Consider the following 25,621-nt stretch of genomic DNA (forward strand, 5'->3'; position numbering starts at 1 on the left):
TCTTGAATAAAGAAAATAAACTATCAGCAAGATAAGTCTTCACTATCTTTCTTTCTCTGCTTTTTTCCTTAATACTGTGTTGGTTGAGGTAGTTTTATTTTACTTTATGTGCCAACTGTTCTTTGCTCTGGGATCAGAACCATAAAGATAATTTGATGAACTGTGTAGTCTTGGAGGAGAATGTAATGAAGAAAATTCAAGAGCTCTTCAACCTGTCCTTCACTGCTGATTTTCACTCCTTTTTTGGCAATGCTGTATGTGTACCAAGTGAAACTTTATGTATTGTGGAAAAAGCTTATATTCCTTCTGCATAATAGAAATGTTCCAAGGGTGAGGCAAGCTCTGGATTAAATGCATTTCTTATTTCTCTTTAACTTTTTTTCCTGCTTTAATGAACAGTGCTTAGCTACACTGCCAAAACAATGTGGCTTAGCCTGCATGAAAGATAAGTGTCTGTATCCTATTAAAAATACCTTTGTTCTAACTGGCTTATTGGTCATTTCTTATGTTTGAGTAAATAATTAAGCTGATAGATGCCTCTCCCATTCTCTTTGTATGACTGTTAAAACTCATTAAAAGTATGGGGAAAGGTGAACACCTGCTCTTAGGCCTGCTGTCAGCTGTTTGTGCAAACTGCTGGAGGCAAAATTGCACTTTGTCTTTCATAGCTCTGGTCTGTGAGATACATGGGGTTTTGTGGGTGGTGTAGACAGAGCTTAATCCAGAGTTACAAACTGTGGGAGATTAATACATGCTAAATGTCACAATCTCGAGCGATTCAGCTGTCAGAACTGAACTTCACATCTGCAAGCACACTCAAAGCTTTCCAGACCTGTGACTTGACTGTGTTTTCACATCTTGTGGAGGCTACAGGAATATGTTTCTAAAGCAGTGTTCTGTTTCTTTTAAAACAGAAACAAACTGTTTCTACCCCAAATTTGGGAGGCAGGCAAAAACTTTAAATATTTTCATGATTTTAACATGGGTAAAGATTCTGTAGTATTTCATTCACATTTTTATAAATATAAGAATTGCTTCAGTTGAGGTTTTTCTAGATAATTCAAGTGAAGGAAAAGCTTACTGTCAGCTAGTGAAGTTTAGTGAGATGTATACAAAGAAGTAGAGTCAAATGTTCTTAATGGAATTGTCAAAAAAAGTTACCCAGTGTTAGCCAGGCTCACTTATAATTAAGAAAGCCTCTAGGGCCACTGAATGGGATTAAGGTACCTTTTCTGGTCCTAAGTACTTTTGAAGCAAACATGGACCTTTTCTCAGTAGAGGGCAATCCCCAAAACAATTCTGAGGAGCACAGTATGAAAGAAATAATAATCAATGCTATGTAGTGGTTGAGGGAGGTCATTTCAGTGGCAGTTCAGAAGTCATTTGACTATTTTAGTGCAATGTAAGCACTTAATATTAAATACAGCCAAACTGTAAAATGTAATTTAAAAAAAAATCTGGTTTTTTTTCTGCTTTATTTACACTTGTAATTTCTTTTTTAGCAATTGCATATGTGTTGATTGGCAATGGCTTGTATGATGAAGCCATACGACATTTTTCAACGATGCTGCAGGTAAGTTTTTATTTGGATCCCTAAAAATCACCTTAGTGAAATTGTACCTTGAAATACATGGCTTTTACTGAAACAAAGATTCAATCAAGATTTTAAAATTAAAATAGTTGTTCTGTGAGAGTAATTATTGTATTATTTGTTAATTTTTTTTTTCCCATCCAAACAACCAATACTCTTAAAAACTGAGATACTGAATCACCTGTTATTTGGTGAGTGTTTTTTTTCTCATTTATACGAATAAACTTTTTGTGGCACTTTGACACAAAGAAAGAAAAGGCATCTTCAGAAATCTCATGTGCAGAACTGACATTCCTGTAGTTATCCTTTTACTGAGCAGGCTGAGATTTTAATGTGGATATTTTTGGCAAGAGTTAGCGTAGTGCCAGTAGCATCAGAAAAGAAGCCCTGACAGAGATCATTTATTGCTAGTGGAAAGTACCACATTGCTGATGATAAATAATTCTGTATGCTGGGTTTATCTTTGTTTTTCAGTGGTAAGTATTTGGTGAATTTAATAGAGAAGTAAAATACAACTAATACTTTAACTTTTTTTTTTCTGACCAAGGTAAAGAATTCAGAATCCTCTTCTATGAAGTGGAAGACAGCTATTTTTAAAACAAACCCAACACCAACAGTTTGAAAGCTTCAACTAGAGCTGATTTTGTTTTTGTGGCTAGGAACCTGGGACTACATGTAGTATGGGGCTGCTTTTGGGTCTAAACTGATCATAGTACACGCATGCAAGGCTGAAAGTAGTATTGCAAATACTAGCTTGTATTTCTGTAAACTCAAATGTCATATGGGCTGTACTTAAATTGAGTGAAAGTGTGACAATTCAATGGAATTGTTCCAAGGAATTTATCAGAGGACTAGAATGCTTGTGGGGCTTTTTTCTTTTGTTGTGTCTTTTTTGGTATTATATGCCTGAAATACTGTAATGTGGTTATGATTGTTTGCTCTGTCTTCCATCAGGCAATTTTAAATACATATGAAGGGAGAATGAAAACATTTAACAGAAGAAAAGAGACTTGCTTAGTCACTGTATTAAAAGTAGGGAAGTTACCTAAGTTGACATTGGCAAGTGTAAACTTTGAATCAGCTCATATGTGGCAAGCTGCCAGCATTGGTGTGCCATGGTGTATCTGTTTTGTCAGTGAAAGCATTTGTCTGTTGGCAGTTTTCCCAGTTAAATGAGAGCAGACTTACGCTACAAACTTTCATATCACTACTGTGTTGGTTGCAGTTGTGAAGACTGTGTAATTTCTGACTGGTTTTCAGGGAAACGGGCTGCACAGGCATCGTTGTGCTGTTGTAGTTCTTAAAACTTGGATGGAAAACCATGGCTAGAGTAAGCAACATTGAACAAGAATGGGACAGTGATTCTACTACCTTCCCCTGGAACAGGTTGCCCAAGTAGGTGGTAGAATCACTGTCCCTGGGAGTGTTCAAGAACATGGTGCTTGGTACATGGTGTAATGGTTATGGTGGTCTTAGGTTGGCAGTTGGACTCAAGATCTTAGAGTTCTTTTCCAACTGAAACAATTCTGTGGTTCTAAGAAGTAGATTTGCTATGTAAGATGCATCCCTTTAGGTGCTCAAGCTGGAAAGCCACAGACTTAAATCTTACCCAAGGGAGGTTTATTTGAATTTTGCAGAACTATTTTGGCAGAACAACTCTAGTTTTATTTGCTACCTGAATACAGATTTCATTGGGATATCACAATTTCCTGCTTCCTAATTTTAAATCTCAAATTTAAATTAATAACAGAACAATCTTTGAATGGCTGAATTGTGTTTGTTTATTATCACTTCAGTGACTTTAGACAAAAGAAATCATATAATTACCAATAAGGTTACAAGTAATGAAGTTTGGACAGCAGACTACACTAATGTGCACATAACTTCTGGTAGGTCATCACTGACACTGTCACCACACTCCTTTTAGGAAATGTTCTGGATAAATACTCCAGAACAATTCCAGTAAATTGAATAGGAAGTTGTGAGCATATGGAAGTATGAGCTGTAATACAATCAATGTCATTGCCTGACAGCTGTGGTTGTTCGTTGCTTACAGCAGGAATTACATGCATATTGAAGAAAGATAATTTTTATTAAAACAAAAACAAACAAAAAGAAAACCACAACAACACATGCACCCCGCCCCCAACAAACCACAACTGATTTTGGTATTTTTAATCTTAACAGGAAGAACCAGATCTGGTCAGTGCAATTTACGGACGAGGCATAGCATATGGAAAAAAAGGACTACATGTGAGTAGATAATTATTTAAATTAATACCTAAACTATTCATATCCAAACTAAAAGAAGGCCTGTAACAGGAGGGGCTAAACTGATTAGAACTTTATAGGTATATCCCAGAGTCTGTGCTGTCCTACTGTAGTGTGTCCATCTCTTGATAGGTGCTCTGTATCATAGAGCCATGGGTGCTTTTGCTTTGTAGGTCTGGAATTAAAGCAGCATGAAGTAAAGGTGCTGAAGGAGAATATAGACACAATTGCTAGGGGTAGCTAATAAGGTTGGGAGCCACTTGAAGGAATTACAAATAAGATAACAGGCAGTATCTTGCCTCTGAGAGGCAGGTTTCTGGCCTCACTGAATTTGTCCCCACATCTAGTCTGATTTGGAGACAAAAGTCTTTTGTTGCAACTTGGAAACACTGTCAACTCTTGCAATCCAGTAGGCTTCATATTGCTCCTCTTGATACATTTACTAACTATAATTTGTTTTAAAGTTAAATTACTTACAAACATACAAGCTCCTTTCAGCACCACTAAAGAATTACTGTAACACCAGCATGAGTTTTTCTCAGTTCAGTTTGATATTGAACAGCTCCACATCAAAAAAGTTTCTGAGTGACACTTTCAAGGCACAAAGGATGATAGTAAGCACATGCAAAATTTCTTTGTCTTGTTGGGGGGGAAAAGGAAAAAATCAATGAAATTTAATGCAGAACTTGTTATATAACCAGTGTGGATCCCCCCCCAGTTAAATAACCTATTCTACAATTTGAGGAAAACTGGGTGCTTTTTTTAGCTATTTGTAGAATGCTGCATCTTAATGTTACTAGCAAACTGTGAAGGGCTTTTTGTGTAAACTGGTACACTTTCAAAAACTTAATCCATTTAGTTGTTCTCCAGTCTTCATAATATATTACTCTTAAGTATCACAGTTGTTTACCTTATTTTTCTCTCTTTCAGGATATGAAAAATGCTGAACTTGCTCTGTTTGAGCTCAGTAGAGTGGTTAGTCTAGAACCAGATCATCCTGAAGTCTTTGAACAGCGAGCAGAAGTGAGCTTTTCAAATCTGTTTTCAGTTTGTTGGAGAAGTTGCTGTTTTACAGTGTTTTCAAGTCTTTATTCAGTGACTGAAGCTCTTACTTGTGTCTTTCTGTGAACAGTCCTCCTGTCTTTTAAAAGGAGGACTGTTCTCAGGGTAATTTGTGGAATGTTTATTTTTAAAATGAAACATACACCATATGGAGTTACTACAGCCAATAGAATAGCATATATTGTATTTAAGTCTTTAGGTTTTGACATACTATATAGTAAGATCATGTGTGGGTTGGGTTGGTTTTGTGGCTTTTGTTGTTTTTTTTTTAATGTAGTGAATCAAAATATCACTCAAACTTCACTGTTTGCACTTAGCGTCACCTTAGTAAATGTCTTGCTAGGATTAGGTGGTAAAATGCCAGACTCAGAAAGAATGAGTTTTTAATCAAATGTTTTGGGTTAATATTCAGGCATATATGTTAAATATGGCTCACATACACAGATGTTTTTAGTTTTGAAAATTGTGCTTCGTTTTGCCAATTAAATTACAGAAAATGAGTTTCAAGAAGCAGCTTTGTAGACAAATCAAAAGAATAAATATGTATTAAATTCAGCACACTGTAAAATAACTGCTGTAATACGGAGTTGTAATTCACTATTTTCTTGGTTTTAATACTTTCGTTAATCTTGATTTTAATACGTGAAAGGCATTGAAATAGTTCAGAAAACAGACCACTTTGCACTGGGGGTTATATTTTGTCAAAAAAGTTGGAGAGTAGTTATATTCTCAGTTGATTGTGCTGAAATGATTTGGAAGAGAGTATTTTGCTTTGGCTGACTTGGAGGAGTGGTTTTGAATACTAGGTTTCTGCAACTTTTTTGAGGAAAAATGCATTTAGATTTTCCCTTGGTAGGCTTAAAAGCAGTAAGTTCTGAAATGTGTAGAACTTTCCAGCCTGTTCTAGCAAATAAAGTTTATTCTGTTACAGGTGAACATGGAAAAGAAATAATCATCATAATGCTTAAACAATCTTTTCAGCCTATTTGGTCTAAACTATGCTTTTATGTTCTTAGATATTGTCCCCGCTCGGACGAATCAGTGAAGCATTATCAGATCTCACCAAAGCTATTCAGCTACAACCATCAGCACGACTCTACAGGCACAGAGGTACTCTTTACTTCATATCTGAGGTTAGTAGATTTTGGGGATCCTGTTTGGTTTTGGTTGTGGATTTTTGTCACTGTTGTTTGTGCCAGTTGTTACTTTTGTTCAAGAGTTTATTTCCTCTCTACCTTAAAACCCAAAATAACAGCAAAAGCCCTGATTTTCCTGCAGCTGATTTTTTTTTTTTTTTGACAATTCAGAGGTATTCTTCAAGTATTTCCTCTGCATATGTACTTAATGTAGAGAATCAGTGCAAATACCTTGCAGGCACATTCTCAGATTGTTTTGGGTGTTTGAAGATAAACTTAATTTACAACCTACAGCTCCATATAAGTAGTATTGCTGAATGTCAGACTGAAAAGGAAAACCATTTTGGCCAAGGCAGCAACTGCCCTGTATCCTGGGGAAAAAAAAAAAATCCATGCCACACAACAAACATGCTAACATTTCTATTTTTGCTGTGTAATGTGTGCATGTTGTTCTTGCAATTTAATGTGAAACAAGTGACTTTAATATTCACACAGTCTTTGAAGATAAATAGCTGATCTCCCCACTTTATTCTTCTGATTTCACTTGCTTTGCAGATGTTTTTTCTACTTTGCTCTGTTCTGTATAGTGCTTGCTGTAAGATTGGAAGAGTATTGTGCATTCCTTATTTGTTGTTGCAGATTATCCCAGAGACTGAATGAATATATTAAACAAAATTCTGTAGTTAATTTTGATGAAAATAAAAATATGTATTCTTCTGTATTCATATGGTGTTGTCTCTAATACTTAAAATCTGCTTTATCACAGGATTATGCAATGGCCCATGAAGATTTTCAGCACTCATTGGAACTGAACAAAAATCAGCCTATAGCTATGCTTTATAAAGGCTTAACCTTTTTTCACAGAGGACTTTTAAAGGTAAAGCTGTATTTAATAATAGTTTATGTAGAACAATTTATCCTTTTTGAAGTTACTTCTATATACTACTAGAAATATCATATATTTCTACTAAAGTATCGCGTATTTTCTCTCATGTAAGGAGCGCTCTTTAAGGCAAAAGAGTGCATGCAGTAAGAAAAGGTTCCACTGCTGACTGTAATGCTTCATGGTATGAAATGTAAATACTTTCTGGTCTTGCTGAATCTTGATAAATCAGTGATAACTAATACATTTATGGAGTGCTTTGAAAGATGTTTGTATTTGGCACTGCTAATATCTCGATGGTTTTTATTCAAAATGTCTTCCATTAGAATGGATACTTCCTAGGTTTTGTGCAAAGAGATTAACTGAAAAATAATTCTTTTCCAAATGAGCTAGAAGGTGAATAAGGACATTGCTGACAGAGAACCCTGCATCTGTGTATGTGTATTTCAGTTGTATGTTGATTCTGAAATGCCCTTATCTAAACTGAGGGGGCATAGTTGCTCCTTGAAGTGCTATGCTCTGCAGGTATACCTTTAGCTTCTGGTCAGGTTCAGCCTGTCTCTTAAAGGAAGGCTGTAATTATAATTTGTTAGGTATTATCAGACTTGCTGAAAACTGAGATTTGGAATGAAGGTTGGAGAATGTTGACTGAAAAGACACTGTTGCTTTTGGGAATAAACTTCTTGGAGTTAAACTTTATTGGGAGGATGTGAGCTTATCGGCAGTGGCAGGTGATTTATCTTATATTTTTGTTCAGTAGATACTTTTGTGCATGTGCTCAGAATGTATTTGATAGTTTTTCTGAATAAGAATCTCTAAATTGTCTGAAGATTCAAATGATTCTTTCCTTACAGCATTTAATGTCTTGCATTATAGACTTTAAGATAGTTTTCAGACATTCCTTCATTATATAGTTGGCTGTTCCATCCTTAATTCTAAGTTTCTATAATTGACACCAATTTGTACAGCCAATCCAATTTAAAAGCCTGACTTTTTAATTGAATCCTTTGAAGAGGAAGAGTTCTTTGAATGTATGTATAAAATAAATAAAAGAAATAATAATTTTTATTACATTGTATTCCTCAGATTAGCTGCACAGGCTATTGTCTGATGATTACCATTTACTCTGTAATCCCTTGGGAGAGTGTTTGCTAACTGCAATAGAACAATGAAAGGCAGAGTCTTGGACTGCAAAAATCAAGAGATGTATTTTGAATGAAGAAGGAACACTCTGAGGAGAGACGTCTTTGCCTTGGGGACTAGATTGAACTTTGGCAGCAAACTTTGAAGGGTTTTAATCTCCAAATTATGTTAAAATACTAAAAGAATCACTCATTCCCATAGCATATGAGGCAAAGGAATTCCACCGAAGTTGGTCATTACTGTAAAGATTTTCTATGGTTATTACTCTATAGATTTTGTAATAAATGTATGTCTTCTTTGGTCTTTCTTTGCAAATCTATGGCTAGTAACTACTGAGGAGACTAAAATTAAATGAATGCAGTAAGTGACAAATTCTTCTGTTGTTGACTTTCCATAGGAAGCCATTGAATCGTTCAAAGAAGCTCTGAAACAGAAAGCAGACTTCATAGATGCGTATAAAAGTCTAGGGCAAGCCTACAGGTAATTGCGTTCAGAAATAGTTTTGAAATCAGTTTTCTATCTGATGGTGTTCTTCAAATTGCACTCTTTAATTTTCATATGTTTGTTACAGAACTGCAAATTTGTTTATTTGGTAGTTCCTCCAGCCAGTGTGACTATGTCAGCATATGTTCAATATACATGATTTCTAGATTTGCTTTGTCAGACTCAAAGATTAGGTAAATAGCAATTTTCAGTAAGATGTGTTTTAGGTATACTAAGTGATATTTTTAAGTGGTGGAAATGTTTAATACAAACTGTTGACTAATATGCTACTTAAATGTATCAAAAACTCACTGCATACAACAACTGGACCTCCTATCAATTGATCTTGCACCAAAGAGACTTACAGATCTGAGGATTTAGCTAATTTCCTGTTTAGGGTATTTTTAATGTAAATGCAATCTCTATTTACTAAGGTTGCTAGTCACTTTTTCATTAAGTTACATTAAAGATTAATTTGTAGTTGAACAAAATTTATTGCTTTAAAGATGGTCTGCAGATAATGTCTAAGGAGAAAAATAGATGTAGCTTGTATATAACAAGACAAGAATATAACACAGTCAGCAACTGAATATCTCTGCCCTTTGTTGGTTTTTTTTGGAACCTGATCTGTCTCTTTATTTATTATCTTTTTATATCCTCTTTTACATTTCTGGGTTTTTTTGCAGAGCACTGATCTACAGCATACATGCTGCTGAAACATAAATGGGTTTTGTGTAGGAAGGGTTAAATTTGGTATGGTGATGTGCAAGCATTACACGATTGTGTGCTCGCTCTTTAAACTTTATGCGTCCTTTGGCATACAAACCATTTGCTGAAGGCAGTGGCAGGTTTTTTGGGGTTTTTTTCTGCTTTGTGGCCTTCTGTCTTATTTACCACAGTATTTAAATTATGAACTCACTGTAGAATCACTCACTTCCTCTCGAGTTTTTCTGTTACTTATTATTGTGGTGCGTAAGTACTTTCAAGATGCTAAGTAGTAATCAGTAATTTATCCTTGAGGATAGCCATTTGCCTTCCTACGTTTCCAGTAAATGCTTTAACTTTTTTATTTTGTATGTGAGATTCCCTCTCCAGGTGATCAGCTGTGCCCAAGTAACCTTAATCTGAATAAGTTTTGTTTTGAAGGAGAGAAAAAAGCAAGCTTTAAAATATTTAATTTTGCATCACATTGTTTTTTACAAAACAAGAGAGTTACTGAACCGGAGGATTCCAAATGAGCTTCGAGTTGTGGCTATTACTCCATTTCACTGGCCCCTGCATCCAAAAATGCTCTGATCTTTTGGAACAAAATACAGGAAGGATTTTATTTTCTTTTAAAAAAAACCCAATACACAAAGCATTGTTATTGTTGACTTTTATAAATGCTCAGCAGTTAGAGAAGGCCAGAAACTGAATAGAATATTTTTAATAAGTGAGGACACTAACTGATGTCCAGCTGTAAGTCTGAATTTTGTAACCATGAACACTCTGGTCTTAAAACAGGCAGAAGTAATGACCTCATTTCACCAGGTCACTTAACTTCAGCTGTCAAATTCTTGTGTTCTTGCTTTCTTCTGCATCAGATAAGATCTGAATACAATGCTTTAAAACATGCCTTTTAAGGAATTCTTTTTATAGTGCAAATAGAGAATTCTTAGTCTGATTCATCTTTCTGTATAATATGACTTATAGAATTTTACCTACTGATTCTTGATTCAAATATAGTGACTACAGCGTTTGTACATTTATTTGAAGCTGTGGTTAATTGCTGTTCTGTCTAAAAATTCCTTGTGGCAACTGTTTTTAGTAAGTCTTGATCTTTCTAACATTGCTTGTTTGGATTAATTCCATCAAATATAATTTGATGTGGAAAGAATTTCGCGAGCTTAAAATTGGTGTGCTGGATTAAACTGAAGAAAAATTACATCCAACTTCTATTTTAATGTTTTCATTGTAGTTTCTTTGTGCTATTTTTATTAACAGTTATCCTGCACATGCAGTAATTCCAGTTAATGTGTTTTCATTTAGTTTCAGCTTTCAAATGCCAAATGCTTTCTTATTCAGCGTTTAAGTAGCTACTGTGGTTTTTAGAACATGTTTATGTTTAGAAGTTAAAAGACCTGTCACAAATTTGGAAATTTTTCCAAGAGTTCTTTCTGTGGAAATTGTGTTTCTTTTAGTTTCTGAAGAAATACTATAGCTCTGGGGTTTTATGGTCTGTGTCCACTGAGGATTGTGAAAATTTGTGGTCTTCTACAGTTGTATGTCAGAATACAAATTTCTGGGAGTGAAAAACTGTACAGCCATTCTGTTATTACCACTGAAGAATAGTTGCAGAATTACTGCTTTTGTTAAAGAAGTTTTCCATTGGTGCTGTGTTCCTGTTTGGATGTGTTAAAACAGCTTTTTTAATAAGTAACTTCATTTGTTACTGTTACCTTTTATATTGTTCAATTCCACTTTGTGGAATCACCTAGAGAACTTGGCAACTTTGATGCTGCGACAGAGAGCTTCCAGAAGGCTTTGCTGCTAAATCAAAATCACGTTCAGACACTACAGCTCAAAGGAATGATGCTTTATCATCATGGTAGCTTAGATGAAGCACTAAAGAATTTTAAGGTAAGCAGGCCCCAAATAAAATCAAAATATTTTAACAGGAACTAGTATCCAACAAGTGCAGTAAAATGAACAAATGTCAAAGTTTTTAATTCAAAATGTGACATGCACCTGAACTAGAATTACTTTTTTTGTGAAGCCTGTCTTAAAATTGCATAAACCCCTATTATTTTTAAGGAAAAATGTAATTTGCTAAATGTAAGATACTTCCTCTGTTTTATGACTTTCTACTACCAAGCTCTTATTTAAATGTTTTATCTGTTTGTTTAGGTTTTTTTAAGCTAATAAATGTGTTCTTGCTAATATTTTGGTTTGGGTTAAAATCTAGCCTTCTTTGAATTTTGAAGTTACAGTAAGCATATAAAGTTCCAGTATCTCTCTAATTTTTTCAGAGGTATTTTCTTTCTTTTGAAAAACTTGGAATATGTTGCAGTTCATTGAGCTTGTAAAAAAAAAAAAAAAAAAAAAAAAAGAAATGAGCATGGTTCCACAGCTAAATAAAATCTTGCCTTTCTCCACTGGCATTAAATAATTATCTCATTTTCTAGACAGAACAGTAAAGGCGTGTGTTAGTTCTATGTCTGTATCCTTAGAACAAGGAATGAAATGAGGTGTGGAAACAATTGCATCCGTTCCTGAATATGTGTGTGGAACGCTTTCTGTGCAGTTATGTATTCACCTACTATACCACAATTTGTTAATACTGTTGTGATTGAAAATATAGCTTGGCTTTTAAAATGGAAATGCTCTTCTAAAGACATGTAATTGGTCATGTGAAAAACTGGAGCATATAATTAAAAAAATTAAATTGTGGATTTGCTATGTGGTTTACATATAGTACATAGTTGACTAACAGAATGAAGTGTGCTAATACAAAAACTAGTGTAGGTATTTATGGAAGAAATGGCACAATATGTATGTTGAACAGGCAAAAAGCGACTTGTCACTAATATTGCCAGGAGTGTGTTTTCATTCAACAAATGTTCAAAGTTCTGTAGTGCTAGTATCATTAGACAAATGTGGTCTATTTTCATAAAAATTCAAGTATGACAAAACGCATATTTGCACTAGTGGTTCCTTTCTCACCTGCCCTTCTGTGAGGCTGGAAATATTTTACATTCATTAACGATATAAGTGCTCAATGTAATTGTAAATAAAATTGTGATGTAAGCAGATCTTAATAATCAGTAAATCTTTTCATCCAGGCTTCTGACAAGGAGTTTATTCAATGATACTTATTCTCTGCTTTGATTTATGGATGCTTTGTTCCTTTTATCTCTTAGAGATGTCTGCAGCTAGAACCATATAATGAAGTATGCCAATACATGAAAGGGCTCAGCCATGTTGCAATGGGACAGTTTTATGAAGGCATAAAAGCTCAGACTAAAGTTATGTTAAATGATCCGCTACCAGGTCAGAAGGCCAGCCCAGAATATCTGAAAGTTAAATACCTCCGAGGTAAGTTAGGATTGGGTTGGTTTTTGGTTGGTTGGCTTTTTCAAATTTTCTTTCAAGAACCCTGAAAGTGCAAGCATGCTTGCAGTTATGGCCTTTTGTACATTCTCCTGAACACTGCTGTATATGTTTAAAAATCTATGGACTGATTCTTACTTGTTTATATGGCTAAACTGAGACCACAAATTAAATATACATCTCTGTGTAATGGTGAAGAGTTTTGCAGTGCTTAGTTGAAATAAACTTATTCCTGTCTTGGAAACTAGCTAATGGCAAAATTAAATTATTTGAAAGTAATGACTTTAATAAGTCATGTTGGATAACTGACAAACATAATCTGATTTTTGTTGGTATGTAGTTCCATGAGTAGGCTGATTATGCAAACAGTATTTCATTTTATTTCTTTCCTCCAGAGTATTCTAGATACTTGCATGCACATTTGGATACTCCTCTGACAGAGTATAATATTGATACGGATCTTCCTGGAAATTTCAAGGACCACTGGGCCAAAAATCTTCCTTTTCTTATAGAAAACTATGAAGAACAGCCAGGGTTACAGCCACATATAAAGTGAGTCATTAATTTATTTTTACACCTACTCCAATTGTGGATTTTTTTCAATTTGACCAAATCCTTGTTAGAGCATATTTTAATAAGTGTTTAATACTGTGAGAAAGTGGAAATCCACTGAGTGTGGAAATCCTTTTCAAAGTCATAGGGATTGAAGTTGGCTTAGCTCATAAAAGAAGAAGAATTACATCTATGATAATTTTCTTCATCTCTTGTCTTTCATATAATCAATAATCACATACTGTTCCATATTCCATGGTCTTACTGTTTATTATATTTCTTTTTTCTTGAATTAAAGAATTGATAAGTTTGAAATATTCTTTGTAGCATTGTGTAGTACCCTTATTACAGTTCCTTCTTGTGTGTTTAGTTTTTATTTTGTTATGTGCGATTTCCTAGATACATAATAGATTCATTTTAATGGCAGCTGGGTTTCTCTAGATAAAAATATTGGGAGTAATTTAGGTAACCAGTAGTTTAGGAGGAGAGTGATTTCAGTCAGCAAAGCAGGGGATTTATTAGAATAGGCTTCAAAAATACATAGGTGAAGGAAAGATAGCAGTTCCTCATGCTGTAAACTGATTTCTAGATACATGTTTGTGTATCTGTGTAAAAAGCCCAAAACATTAAAATTGCAGAGTTAAAAATGTATGGCCTTTTGTATATATGAAATAAAATTCACCTTTTCAGCCCAAGAAACTTTTACACACTTATATGAGAAGTTATGGAATAAGGTTTCTGGTTTCTACACGTTCTTTTCTTACTTAGTGTTAAGGTGAGTGTAACACTGAAGGATAATGTATTTTTTGTTAACTTTATTTGGTACCACTTGTTATGAGCAAGTCTGAAGGTTGTGACAGTAATAAGAGCTACCACTGAATAGAGTAAGACCAAGGTTTCATTTGAGATATTGAGTGTAACTGCAATGTAATGTGTGTGTTCAGTAGGGTGGGAGGAGGAACAAGTGCTTTTATATTGCTTTTGAGTGTTTGTCACAAATTGTAGTGATTATAAGACACACATTGCTTTTTTAAAGTTTCAGGATTTTTGTTGCCAACCTGTGTCTTATGCGTGTTTTTCTCTTCTGTAAGAGATGTGTTATTTCAGAATTTTGAAAGCTATAAGCCTGATGTGCAAGAACTCATATGTGTAGCAGATCATCTGGGTTCCATGATGCAGTATGAGACACCAGGATTTCTTCCAAATAAAAGAATACATAGAGGTATATGGTAAATTTGGGGGAGGGGGAAATCAATGTGGTGATAATTTAATGCTGTACTTTTGTTATCTGCCAATTGGTTTTATGCTCTTTCTTTCAGATGAGATAAAAAGTTTAAAATTACAATATTATGTCAGCAGTTTCTTGACCTAATTGGGGACTGGGGATCATGATCTCCCAGATTTTATGTTAGCAATTCTTTTCTTGTAAATATGTCGCTTTCCTGCTTCAGTTTTCTTTTGTGTATAAAACTGAATATTTGGCTCTAACTGATTTTTCTGTTTCTGTTTTTGTTTGTCTCTCTCTTCTCCTTTCTCACCCTCAGCAATGGGATTGGCCACGCTAGAAGTGATGCAAGCTGTGCAGCGGACTTGGGCAAACTCTAAAGTTCGTATGAATGGCAAAACCAGACTGATGCAGTGGAGAGATATGTTTGATATTGCTGTGAAGTGGCGAAGGTAATGGTAAAAGGAGAGAGAGAACAAGCCTTACACTGGTTGTAATAACGATGCATGCTTCCCTAAACTAAAGGGATGAAGTCACAGATGAGACAATAAATGCTTGCTTCCACTCTGTAACTAGAAAGTGTTCTGATAAAGGAGGAGGATGGCATAGGTACAGGGAGTGCACTTCTGAAAATACTCAATTTTTCTTCTTTGTTAAAAGAGGCTAAGAGCTGGGAATAGCATTTTGTGGTTGAGGCAAAGCTGTGAAAGACCATAGGGTACATAGCAGTTTAGGCTAGCAAAAACTACTGGTTTCAAATGCCTACAGCATGAAATGCTATGGGTTGGGTTTTTCCCTTAAGAAATTTATACATGCATTTCAATAAAAAGGGATGGGGTTTTTTTGTGATCTTTGAATTCTAGCTTTTGTCTGAAATTATTCTGTGTGAACAGTCCTCAATTTAAAAATATCACATGGAGTGAAATGTTTGACAATATTACTATCCTTTGTCTTTGCAGGATAGCTGACCCTGACCAACCTGTGCTTTGGTTGGACCAAATGCCTGCCCGAAGCCTTAGCAGAGGTTTCAATAATCACATTAACTTAATCAGGTATGAGAGTTTTACCAAACAGCCTTCCCACACACACTGAGGGATTATACCAAAACTTAAAAACCATTAATGAAACACAATATTACAGTATTGAATGTATTCCTGCTTATTGTTTTGCTTTAGTATTCGTTTCTTGTTTTCTAGTGGAACATTGGGATTTTTTGCTTCTAAAATTTTGGTAATGAAACAATGCTGTTCTATTAGCTTTAATACCAATTTAAAATAGAGAGGAAAACCATAGTTATCTTCAGAGCAGACCAAGGTAAAGTTTTAAAGATTCAACCACTGTTGTACGTTCCATCTTCTCCCATGCTGCAAGACTTGGTGTTGTAGCCGTGGCTGTGCTACTTCCCACGATGTGGTAGAAGTGTGAAAGACTCTGAGTGGCAACATCACTGTCAATCACAGGAGCAATGTGTATTTAAGTAAATATGTAGCTAGGTTTCATCTTAATTAACTTTCTTTTTCCTTTCTTCTTTCCCCTCCCCTATGGGAAATACTGAATCCTTGATCTGTCATTCTGCTTTTATTTCTTTCTTTTTTGAGAAGCTGTGTGGAAAAAAGGTAAGGGAAGCAAAGCCTCATCAAGAATTATTTCAGGCAGAGAAAATCAGTATTACTTTAATGTTCACATACAAAGACTAGTAAGAATTTGTCTATGCTCCTCCTTTCCACTTTATAGATTAGACCCTATCAGCCTCTGCTTTACTTCAGGGAGTGGTTAAAATGTAGTGTTAAGCCCCAGCCTGGATATGTAGGTGCTTTGCAGGGTGTGCTGCTTCTTGAACAGTCTTATGCTCAGGCCTCTGCCTTCCTCCAAGCCAAGTATCACATTTGCATTCCAAGCTCTGTCCATCTTTGCTGTTGCTGCATTTCTCTCTTCACATATACAATGCAGCAAAACCCACAACCATCTGTACTTTGAGAGAAGGATGCATTTCATATTTTATCTCTTCTTGATTTTATTTTACATGTCAGAGTAAAAGCTTAGTTTCTAGGTGATCTGTGCTGGCAGAAGGGCATTCATATAACAACTCTCAATTACCACGTTGAAAGTATCATTGAACATTTAATCTAGGGAAATGTGTCCCAGAATCTGCATAGGAACTCTGTGTCAAAAAGTCTGTTTTCACTGGCAAACATACTGTAATTGTTCTTACAACAGGAAATGCTAGCAAAACTCATAATTTACTGTTACAGCTATTTTGGTGACTTCATAAAAGTCTGAAATAAGCTTAATGAACATTCAGAATGGTAGGCCCACATTGAATCTAATTCTAAGTCTTTGGGTTTGTCCATCCTTGACTTTTGAGTATCTCATCAGCATTTTGGTGGTGCTTTTTTGACACCCAGGTAGTGGTCCTCTGAAAATTATTGATTTGGGACTTTTTTTGGAAGGAATAATAGATATGAACCCACAAAAATACTGCTGCCTGAGGAACTGATCATACTTTAGTACCAGATGGTGATTCCATTCTTTCTGTATTGGGAAACCCATTCTGCACTACAAGCAATCACAGAATGTTAGGGTTTGGAAGGGACCTTGAAAGATCATCTAGTCCAAGCCCCCTGCCAGAGCAGGGGCACTTAGACCAGGTCACACAGAAACATGTGCAGGTGAGTTTGGAATGTCTCTGGAGAAGGAGGCTTCAGAACCTCTCTGGAAAGCCTGTTTGAGTGCTCTGTCACCCTCGCACTGAAAAAGCTTTTCCTTATGTTTATGTGGAACCTCCTATGCTCCAGCTTGCACCCACTGTCCCTTGTCCTGTCATTGGACATCACTGAAAAGAGCCTGGATCAGTCCTCCCAACACTTGCCCATATTTATGAACATTAATGAGGTCACCCCTCAGTCTCCTCCAAGCTAAAGAGACCCGGTTCTTCTGTAGTGATTTCTTTCTGCTTTTGGATTCTCTCACAATGATTTCACATGAAGTGAGGGATAAAAGAAATTAATATATTGAGTGGCAGTGGAGGATTTTATTTACTTTTGAAGCATGTTCAGGTCCATTATAGTTTCTAAATGACAATTTACTGGATTGTACAGTTTTGGATAGTCTTCTTGCACTACTCAGCTGTAAGATGGCTGGTGATTGAGGATAGATACTACAGGGCTAATACCTTTTTGTTGATAACTGTGATCACTTTATGGTCTTTTTACGTTTTCAGGAAGACGTAATATGTTGCTTTTTATCTGGTGTTTGATTTGGCAGTTATTTTCATAACTGTATGACTAAGGATGAAGTTTTTTCTGTAGCATGGATACCTGTAAACCAGATGCAACAGTAGATTCTTCAGCCAGACAAGTGGCAGCTTTCATGGTTATTAAATATACAAAGGTATCAGCTGTTCAGTCAGATTATAAGTGTAACAGTAATACCTGGGTGTTTTTTTAGTATCTGTCACAGATGTAGTCATGCTGAGCTCAAGCTGCCTCTGGTTTTATTTGGTCTAAATTGTACTTCAGTAATTTCTGTGTGCCAGAATATTTGGATTAGATATCTTTTGACATAACCTTTTTCTTTACTCAGAATTCTTTGCATTTAAAGTCTATTGTTGTTCAGTAATTCCTGTCAAATGAGATACCAGCATTCAGTGACTGCTGAATGAAAGATTCCTTTCTAGACTGGCAAAATGTTTGGAGAGTGTCAGAAAACAAAATCTTTACTCTTTTTTTTTTTTGTTTTTTAAGTTAATTTGGGGACCTTTAGTAAAAGGTGTATAAGAAATACAATGCACTTCACAATGTTTAGTAGCCTTCCAGATCTTAACATTCTCAAAATTGCAAGTGTATCAGATGTCACTACTTCACGAGTCTATAGACAAATGCAACTTTGACTTACCTCCTCTTGGCCTTAAATTGTGAAAGCTACCAAATTCCATTTAAAGAAAATGTTTTTGAAAGCTTATGTTAATTTCATAGGCAAAACAAGGATTTGAGATCAGCTAAACAGTAATGATACACTCGATATTCTTATGAAAATTATGACACACTCTGAAACACTGCTACTTTTGAGTTCTTGGAGGCAGTGTTTGTTTAACAAGGAGAAAGAGTGTGGGGGGGAAATTCAAAGCACTTCTGACCACCCACCTAAGGGTGCTGGATGGCCTTGTGGAATGTTAGGTGTGATTTGGATGTATTTGCCAAGATGCCACTAAAGGAAGATGCAGATCTTGTATTGACACGCTTCTGCCTGTTGTACAGATACTTTGTTAAATACAGATGGAAAATGATGGGACGTACAACAAGGGCAAATTATCTATATGGGTTTGTCTTCATCCTCCTGCTTTCCCTGCCTCCCTTTCCTATGTGCAGATATGTATATATGTTCTAATTCTGTTCAGTTTTTAAAGACTGAGTCTGCCATTATTCTGAGACTAGGCCTACTGAGAGATTGAGTCAGTATTAAACAGGGACTTAAGCTGCTAAAAATCACTTAAAGTGGAAAGATTTAGGTGTGTACACCTTCCTGTGATTGACAGTGGTTTTGCTTCCTCAGAGAGCAATAACATTTGCTTTATAAAATCTTGTTTTGTAGACTGGGAGAAGAGGAAGGACTCCTACAAATGCAATAATGGTATGTAATTTTTCCTCTCAGAGTGGTTCTAAACCTAGCAGGTTTCTACCAAGTTTTTCCTTAATAGTCCAAGCGGGGGAAAAAAGTGTCCCCCCTGGTTTTGATGTTTTGTGTTCAACAATAACTACTTGTGACTGTTAGGAGTCAAAAGCAAAATTAACCTCAGTGTAGAGGAGCTTAAGTGAATAAATAAAAATGGATGTGGACTGTCAGAGAAGATCCACACATGTATTGGCAAATATGTAAACTGGAGAATGTTGGTTGTCAAAGTAAATCTGTGTGCAGACTAAGAATTCCGTAATATCTACTAAACTATTGAAGATTATATCCCTTGTACAAATTGGTAATTATCAGATAAAATTTACTGGACACAGGCACACTGAATATGGGGAAATAAGCCTTAAACCTCTGTCAGAGAACAGCACTAGTGATACCTGAGCTTTTGCAAGCTCACCATAGCATCTGTATTCAAAATGGAGAATGGACAATTTGCCACTTACGACAAACCTAATGCTTTCCTTTTAATTTACAAAGCATCTGTGGGTAATATGCTGTCAAATATTAATGAGTAATACTTGTATTTTAGCCCTGTAGTGCTGGGTTGAAAACCAACACTTTAAAATACTTTTTCTTTCCTTTGTAGGGGACAGGTCATCAACATGCGGTATCTGGAATATTTTGAGAAAATTCTTCGGTTTATCAAAGATAGGATCCTTGTTTATCATGGGTAAATCACTGATAAGCTTTTTTTCCCCCCTGATTAAATCCTCTGCTAATACTGAGTTGCAGTTTTGATAATACTAATTTCAGGAAATCCAAGAGAGATTTTCTGAAGTGTAGTAAGTTCTTGTTTTCTTAATGTCTGCAATTCTTTCCTATTGGAAATGCAAAATCTTATTCATTGACATGTATAAAAACTTAAACTAATAGGAAAAAAACTGTGAATTACCTCGTGTTGCCTGTGAATTACAGTGTACCTAGAAACTAATAACAGTGTTGAATTTGTACCCACAGTTTTGGCATGAGTGGGTCTCAGTTCTTTCTAGAATAGTGTTTATTAAAGCTGCTTGGTTTCCTCCTGGTAGAATAAAGTACAGTGTCTCTGAATCTTGAGATTAAAATAAATAATAGCAATGAGGACAAAAGAGAAAAGAAGATATGGAAAGTAATTTTAATTGAGACTGGTGTGTGATATGTAGTTTTTATGGGGTAGAAAATCCTTAATACCTGCTACATAGATGGATTTGTCCTTGATTAGAAGGCAGTTTTAGAATCTTGAATGAGAGGTGTGACTAAAGGTAATCTGAAAATTACTGGCATCTGTTTTGAATCTTGATTGATTGGGTGTTGTGGGTTTTTGGATTATTTTTTTCTTTCTTTTTTTCCTTTGGTGGTGTGGTGGCAGTGCTGTTTGTGTTTTGGTTGGTGGTTGTTTTGGGTTTTTGTTTGAGGTTTTTGTGGGTTTTGTTTTGCTTTTTATGTTTTGTTGTTTCTGAGTAGAACATCTTCCCCACCTGTGGCTTATTTGTGGCAACAGTGTTCTTATAACATTAAAAATTAAGAAACTGGTTTAGCTTTGAACTCTCTAATTTATCTTTGCCCTGGTAATGCTTTCAAGTGGCCAACAGCAAATAAAGATAAATACGAAGTTTGGAGTTGACCTTTCAAGATATAAAAATAAGCTGAGCTAATAAAAGAGAAAATGTCTATTTGAATAGGAGAAAAGCATGTGGCCAAATATGAAGGAATTAATTTTCAGATAAGAAATAATTAAATAACTTTCCATAACTTACCTCACTATGACTAATTATGTTAAAGACAGATGGATTTCCAGAAATGCAACATGTGTTCAATGATTGCAATTCCATTTTTATTTCTCCCCCCCTCCCAGTGCTAATAACCCAAAAGGACTATTAGAGGTTCGAGAAGCTTTGGAAAAGGTACATAAAGTAGAAGATCTTCTTCCCATCATGAAGGTAAATTAAATAAAATTTTCAAAATAGTATATTTTGGGGCTCACAGGGAAATGAGGGAATAGTTGCAAGGAAATGAGGGAATAGTTGCCCTTAGTGACTGATAGCTAATCTGAAATGAAATCTGGGTTTACATTCTTGTGCTTTGGAAGACAGTCAGAAAAGAAGTGTGGAAACTTGCAGGTTTTCTTCTTGCTGATGGTGGTCTTTGTAGAAGGGCTTTGTATATATGATGTACGAAATGATTTATACTCTAAAGCAAAAAGACTTGAGCTAAGTAAATGGTCTTTCCCCCTCTCCCCCAACTCACCCAAATTAACCCAGGATAAGCAGTGTGTAAGTATTTGGATTTAGAAAAGGCTGTTACAAAGTATTTATTTTTAAAGGATTAAACAGGATTTCATTAAGCATCTAATAAAATTTGGGAAGAAACAGTCATTCCAAATAGAATCAAACTCATTGCTTTCTTATCGGGTGTGTCCACATTGCAATTTTACATCTAAGTAAAGCTAATGGATTGCCACAGAACATTGCTCTCTGAACATACAGCACTGCCATTATTTATAGACTGCTTGTGTTTGGATTTGTTCACAGTAGTAGAGTTCGCTCATGCTGCAATTTACAGAAGATACATTAGCTCAAGCACTAAATTTTTCTATGGTTTTTAATTGTTTTAAAAAATATTTATTACTAATAAGTGTCTTCAGAGAATGGAAATCCTTTTTATATTGCTGTGTTACCTTATTCTTTATTTTATATTATTGTATTCTTGGCCTTGAAACATGATGCCAGTTGGATACTAACTGAAAAGAAGCAAAAACTTAGGCTGAAGTAGGAGATGTTGGAGTGGAGAGACAATTATGTGTTCCCTACTGACACATAAACCTGCAAATAGGGCCTTGCAGAGCGTTGAATGTGGCTATGTTGAATTACAGGCCAGAAGAGATGCTATTAATGGAGATAAAAATAATAGATTATTCCAAGAGGATTATGTAAATATATAAATGTTGTGGACTGTACATGACTTACTTTGAAATAAATGTCTCAGGTGGCAGCAAATATTCTTTCTGGGTTTCATAACCTGTACATTTTGCTGTGATTTGAATCTCCTGTATCCCATTCCGAATTATATTGTAGTGGAATGCTGTCTTTCATTAGAGGCTTTCAGATTCGTTTCCTTAAAATAAACACAGATTCTCTTTAAAGAAAACATTCTGCATCACAAAATCTATCTTAAATAATTGCCTGAGTAATTCATTCAACACTACTGCATAATAGTGCCTGTGTAAAAGGAATGTCTGCTAATATGGATGTAGTTTGGTTACTGGGGTAGCTGGAGAATGTGGTATGTCAAAAGCTGGGCTTTTGGCTTTAATTAAATGCAGTTTTGCCTGGTTTATATAACAGTTTGGCTGCACTTAGATTAAAAAAATGTACAAAGCTACATCACGGTATTTTTCCTTCTGGTGAGGATAAACATTAATTGAAATTGGATCACAGTTAAGAAATTGTTGCCGCAAGCTGTATTCTGGAACCCACACTTAGACTAATCCAACTGATTCTTAGTGTAAATATGAAACAGGTTCTCAGATTCCTGCTTTTGCATTTACATTGCTGCACCACAAGGTCACTTTCAACATGTAACTTGGGGGGGAAGTCTGTACAACTCAAACTGCTTTGTACAGTTGCTTTTCATAAATGGTGCCATTCTATAAATGCTATATAAAGTTGACTGTCAGTATACCTCATTCAGTATTTGAGTTCTATTCAGCAGGAAATCCAGGCTAAATTAAATAATGTAGTTGGCAATGACTCTTCATCCTGTTCCCTCAGTTCATCTATTTTCATTTCTGTTCCTTGTATTTTGGGTGTTGATGCTAGTATTTTTTTTCTTTTGAAAGCAGTTTAACAGTAAAACAAGGGATGGGTTTACTGTGAACACAAAAGTCCCCAGCCTCAAGGATCAAGGGAAAGAATATGATGGATTCACAATTACAATAACAGGAGATAAGTATGTTTGTTTTTTTTCAGGGATTCAGTTACATTAAGTAATGATGAAGTGTTAGCAATTAATCTTCTCAAGTAAAATTTCTACTTTCATAAAGTGGGCTTTTTCTCTAGTGGTATTTTTGTGAATAACTAAAAAATTTGTTCATTTGAGGACTTCTGATTCCTGTTGTGTTCCCTAGCAGAGGGAATATGGGTAACATTGGTGGAGCAGGTTCGGCTGAGGTGATTCTCTTGGCACAGAAGTGAGGAGAGACCTTCTTATTCAGTCTATATCCATATAAAAGTACATTTATTTTTGTTAGACCTTATCTTTTATGGCCACTGAAATATCCTGAATGGAAATCTCTGTGATCTAAGAATGGAAAAAGTTATTTTCCCTCTGGATTTTTGGCCATTTTTGGAGATATTTACAGACCTTCCATCTGCAGATGCCAACTTAAATAGTACCTGGATGTATAAAGATGCCAATAAGGGGCATTGCACTGCTCTTTGGCTGAGGTAGTAAATTTCTCACTTTATGGATTCTGGCTCCTTGTCTTCCTAAAGAATGAGCATTAATTTGAGGCTCAGAGGCTTTGTTCTACCACTAACTAAAAGCTTTGGTTTATGAAATTTGAATGTCTATGCACTGGAATTTTCCCCAAAATGTGTGTACTTCCAAGGAGTGGTATGGAAGCTAAACTTCCCTTCTGAATCATATGCCTATATACAGTGAAATTACATTCAATATATGGCCTCATTGTTTGGGGGAAAAATATTTTACATGTCAGTTCTGCACAAATTTGTTTCTGTGTCAGTCAATGTGTTTTGATCCATGGTTTTTAACTCTTTCATGCCAAAGCAATTCCATTTTGGTAGTTTAAACCAGCAAAACTCCACTTTATCTTCATGGGCCTAAGATTTTTGTATAGAATGTATTTTACATTATATAAAATAGAACTACTTCTTATTTCTTACTTTGTACCTACACTTCAAGTGCAAGACTAATGCTTGTCAGGTTTGGTTTTTTCCTATGGAAATAATTCATCTGTGAGTAGACAGTAATCTTTGTGTTCCTCTCAGACAAACTTACAATGTGACAAAGCATTTTTAGTTCAGTAATTTTTAATTATATTTTTAAATGAAAATGGGGGTAACAGATGCTTAAAGAAAAATGGTAGTAAAAAAAGGGTATTGTGTTGTATTTAATTGTAGTACATTTCTAAATTACCCTGGGTATTAGATTATGCATCAAGTTCTGTTCAAAAAACTTCTAACTTCCCTTTTTTGTTTCATCTTGATAGAGTGGGGAACATACTGTTTTCAGTAGAAACTCAGACAACAGAAGAGAGAACACAGCTGTATCATGCAGAAATAGATGCACTATATAAGGATCTAACAGCTAAAGGAAAAATCCTAATTCTGTCTGCAGAGTTGGGGGTAAGGCTGTTTTAGTGGAAATGGTAAACTCGCCAATAAAATTCTGTGTGTTGTTATACCTTGTTTAACAGTCACTGTTGTAACAATTTTGACAGAGATCCGAGTAAAATCGACTGCTTGCTTAAGTCCAAATGTGGCAAATACCATTAGAAGTTGCCACACTTCTGTTATTTTAAAATTCGCTGTGCTTTTCTCCTGTAATAGAGAGAGTCCAGACAAGATCTTGGTATCACAGTGTGTTCCTTTCTTCCCCGCCCCATTCCAACCTTATTTTCTGCATTGTTCTTGTGGGTCTGTGTACGCTGTTTCATCATCTTTATAACCACTGCTTAGGATTTGGCTCATGGTGGCTACAAATCAGAAGTAACATAAATTCATGAGAGGCACTATAATAACAAATCTGACTACAGCTGAGCTTGTGCTTTCCATTTTTCATCCTGTAACACAGTGTAGATGAACTGTTTCACATAGATTTTAATGACAAAACAAAATTTGCTGGAGCATCTTTTAATTGGACTTCAGCTTTTTAGGTTGACAGTCGCATTTGAAATGATTCTTCTAAAAAAAATAAATAAATAATGAAAATCACGGTACTGTCAGACTTTCAGTATGTGTTCCTTGATATATGGTATTACCTGGCTGTGAAATTCTGTGATTCACTTTTTTATTTTCTTTTATTTATCTCTTGCTTAGGAAGTAGATGCAGTTTGCAACTTGATCCTGTCGTTAGTTTATTACTTCTATAATTTAATGCCACTTTCAAGAGGATCTAGGTTAGTGATTGTCTTTATCATGTATGTTATCTTGAATGCATGCATAGAGTGGTCATTTGTTGTGTATATTAATATTTTTTTTTTTTTTTAATAAATAGAAGCTAAAAAAGCTCTGGGTTGAGCTCTGTGTCCTGCACAGTCTTTCATTTTGTCCTGCCACAGCAGTGGGAACTGTTCTAAAAGCTAGTTTGCAATTGCTGACGGTAGCTGTTGATAGCTGCATGTATATTTGAAATTATGAGTAGTCTGTTTACAGACTTAGCTCACAGATTGGGAAGTATCATTTTTATGTTTGTAATGCTTGGATTCCTGATCAATATTATGAAACAGCACTGTAATTTCACTCAAGAAGCTTTACCAAAACACATCTTTGAGATAACAT

At 35.3% G+C, this 25,621-nt stretch overlaps 1 protein-coding gene across 2 annotated transcripts in view; it reads left to right on the forward strand.

Moving 5' to 3' along the window:
• The window catches only part of TTC13 (tetratricopeptide repeat domain 13), a 38,052-nt gene that overhangs the window by 7,513 nt on the left and 4,918 nt on the right, over positions 1 to 25,621 (forward strand). The window contains exons 4-20 of one of the 2 annotated variants that reach the window (XM_009906312.2): positions 1,503 to 1,573; positions 3,779 to 3,844; positions 4,793 to 4,885; positions 5,941 to 6,057; positions 6,827 to 6,937; positions 8,484 to 8,566; positions 11,047 to 11,188; positions 12,469 to 12,643; positions 13,054 to 13,210; positions 14,302 to 14,432; positions 14,755 to 14,887; positions 15,395 to 15,487; positions 19,708 to 19,791; positions 20,956 to 21,040; positions 22,939 to 23,048; positions 24,331 to 24,466; positions 25,160 to 25,239. In XM_009906312.2, the coding sequence (XP_009904614.1) occupies positions 1,503 to 1,573; positions 3,779 to 3,844; positions 4,793 to 4,885; positions 5,941 to 6,057; positions 6,827 to 6,937; positions 8,484 to 8,566; positions 11,047 to 11,188; positions 12,469 to 12,643; positions 13,054 to 13,210; positions 14,302 to 14,432; positions 14,755 to 14,887; positions 15,395 to 15,487; positions 19,708 to 19,791; positions 20,956 to 21,040; positions 22,939 to 23,048; positions 24,331 to 24,466; positions 25,160 to 25,239 (1,867 nt within the window). The remainder of the gene's footprint in view (positions 1 to 1,502; positions 1,574 to 3,778; positions 3,845 to 4,792; positions 4,886 to 5,940; positions 6,058 to 6,826; positions 6,938 to 8,483; positions 8,567 to 11,046; positions 11,189 to 12,468; positions 12,644 to 13,053; positions 13,211 to 14,301; positions 14,433 to 14,754; positions 14,888 to 15,394; positions 15,488 to 19,707; positions 19,792 to 20,955; positions 21,041 to 22,938; positions 23,049 to 24,330; positions 24,467 to 25,159; positions 25,240 to 25,621) is intronic. The other variant, XM_054162241.1, reaches the window with a different exon arrangement.

This window comes from Dryobates pubescens, chromosome 6 (assembly GCF_014839835.1).
Source record: "Dryobates pubescens isolate bDryPub1 chromosome 6, bDryPub1.pri, whole genome shotgun sequence".
In the NCBI taxonomy this organism is placed as follows: Eukaryota; Metazoa; Chordata; class Aves; order Piciformes; family Picidae; genus Dryobates; species Dryobates pubescens.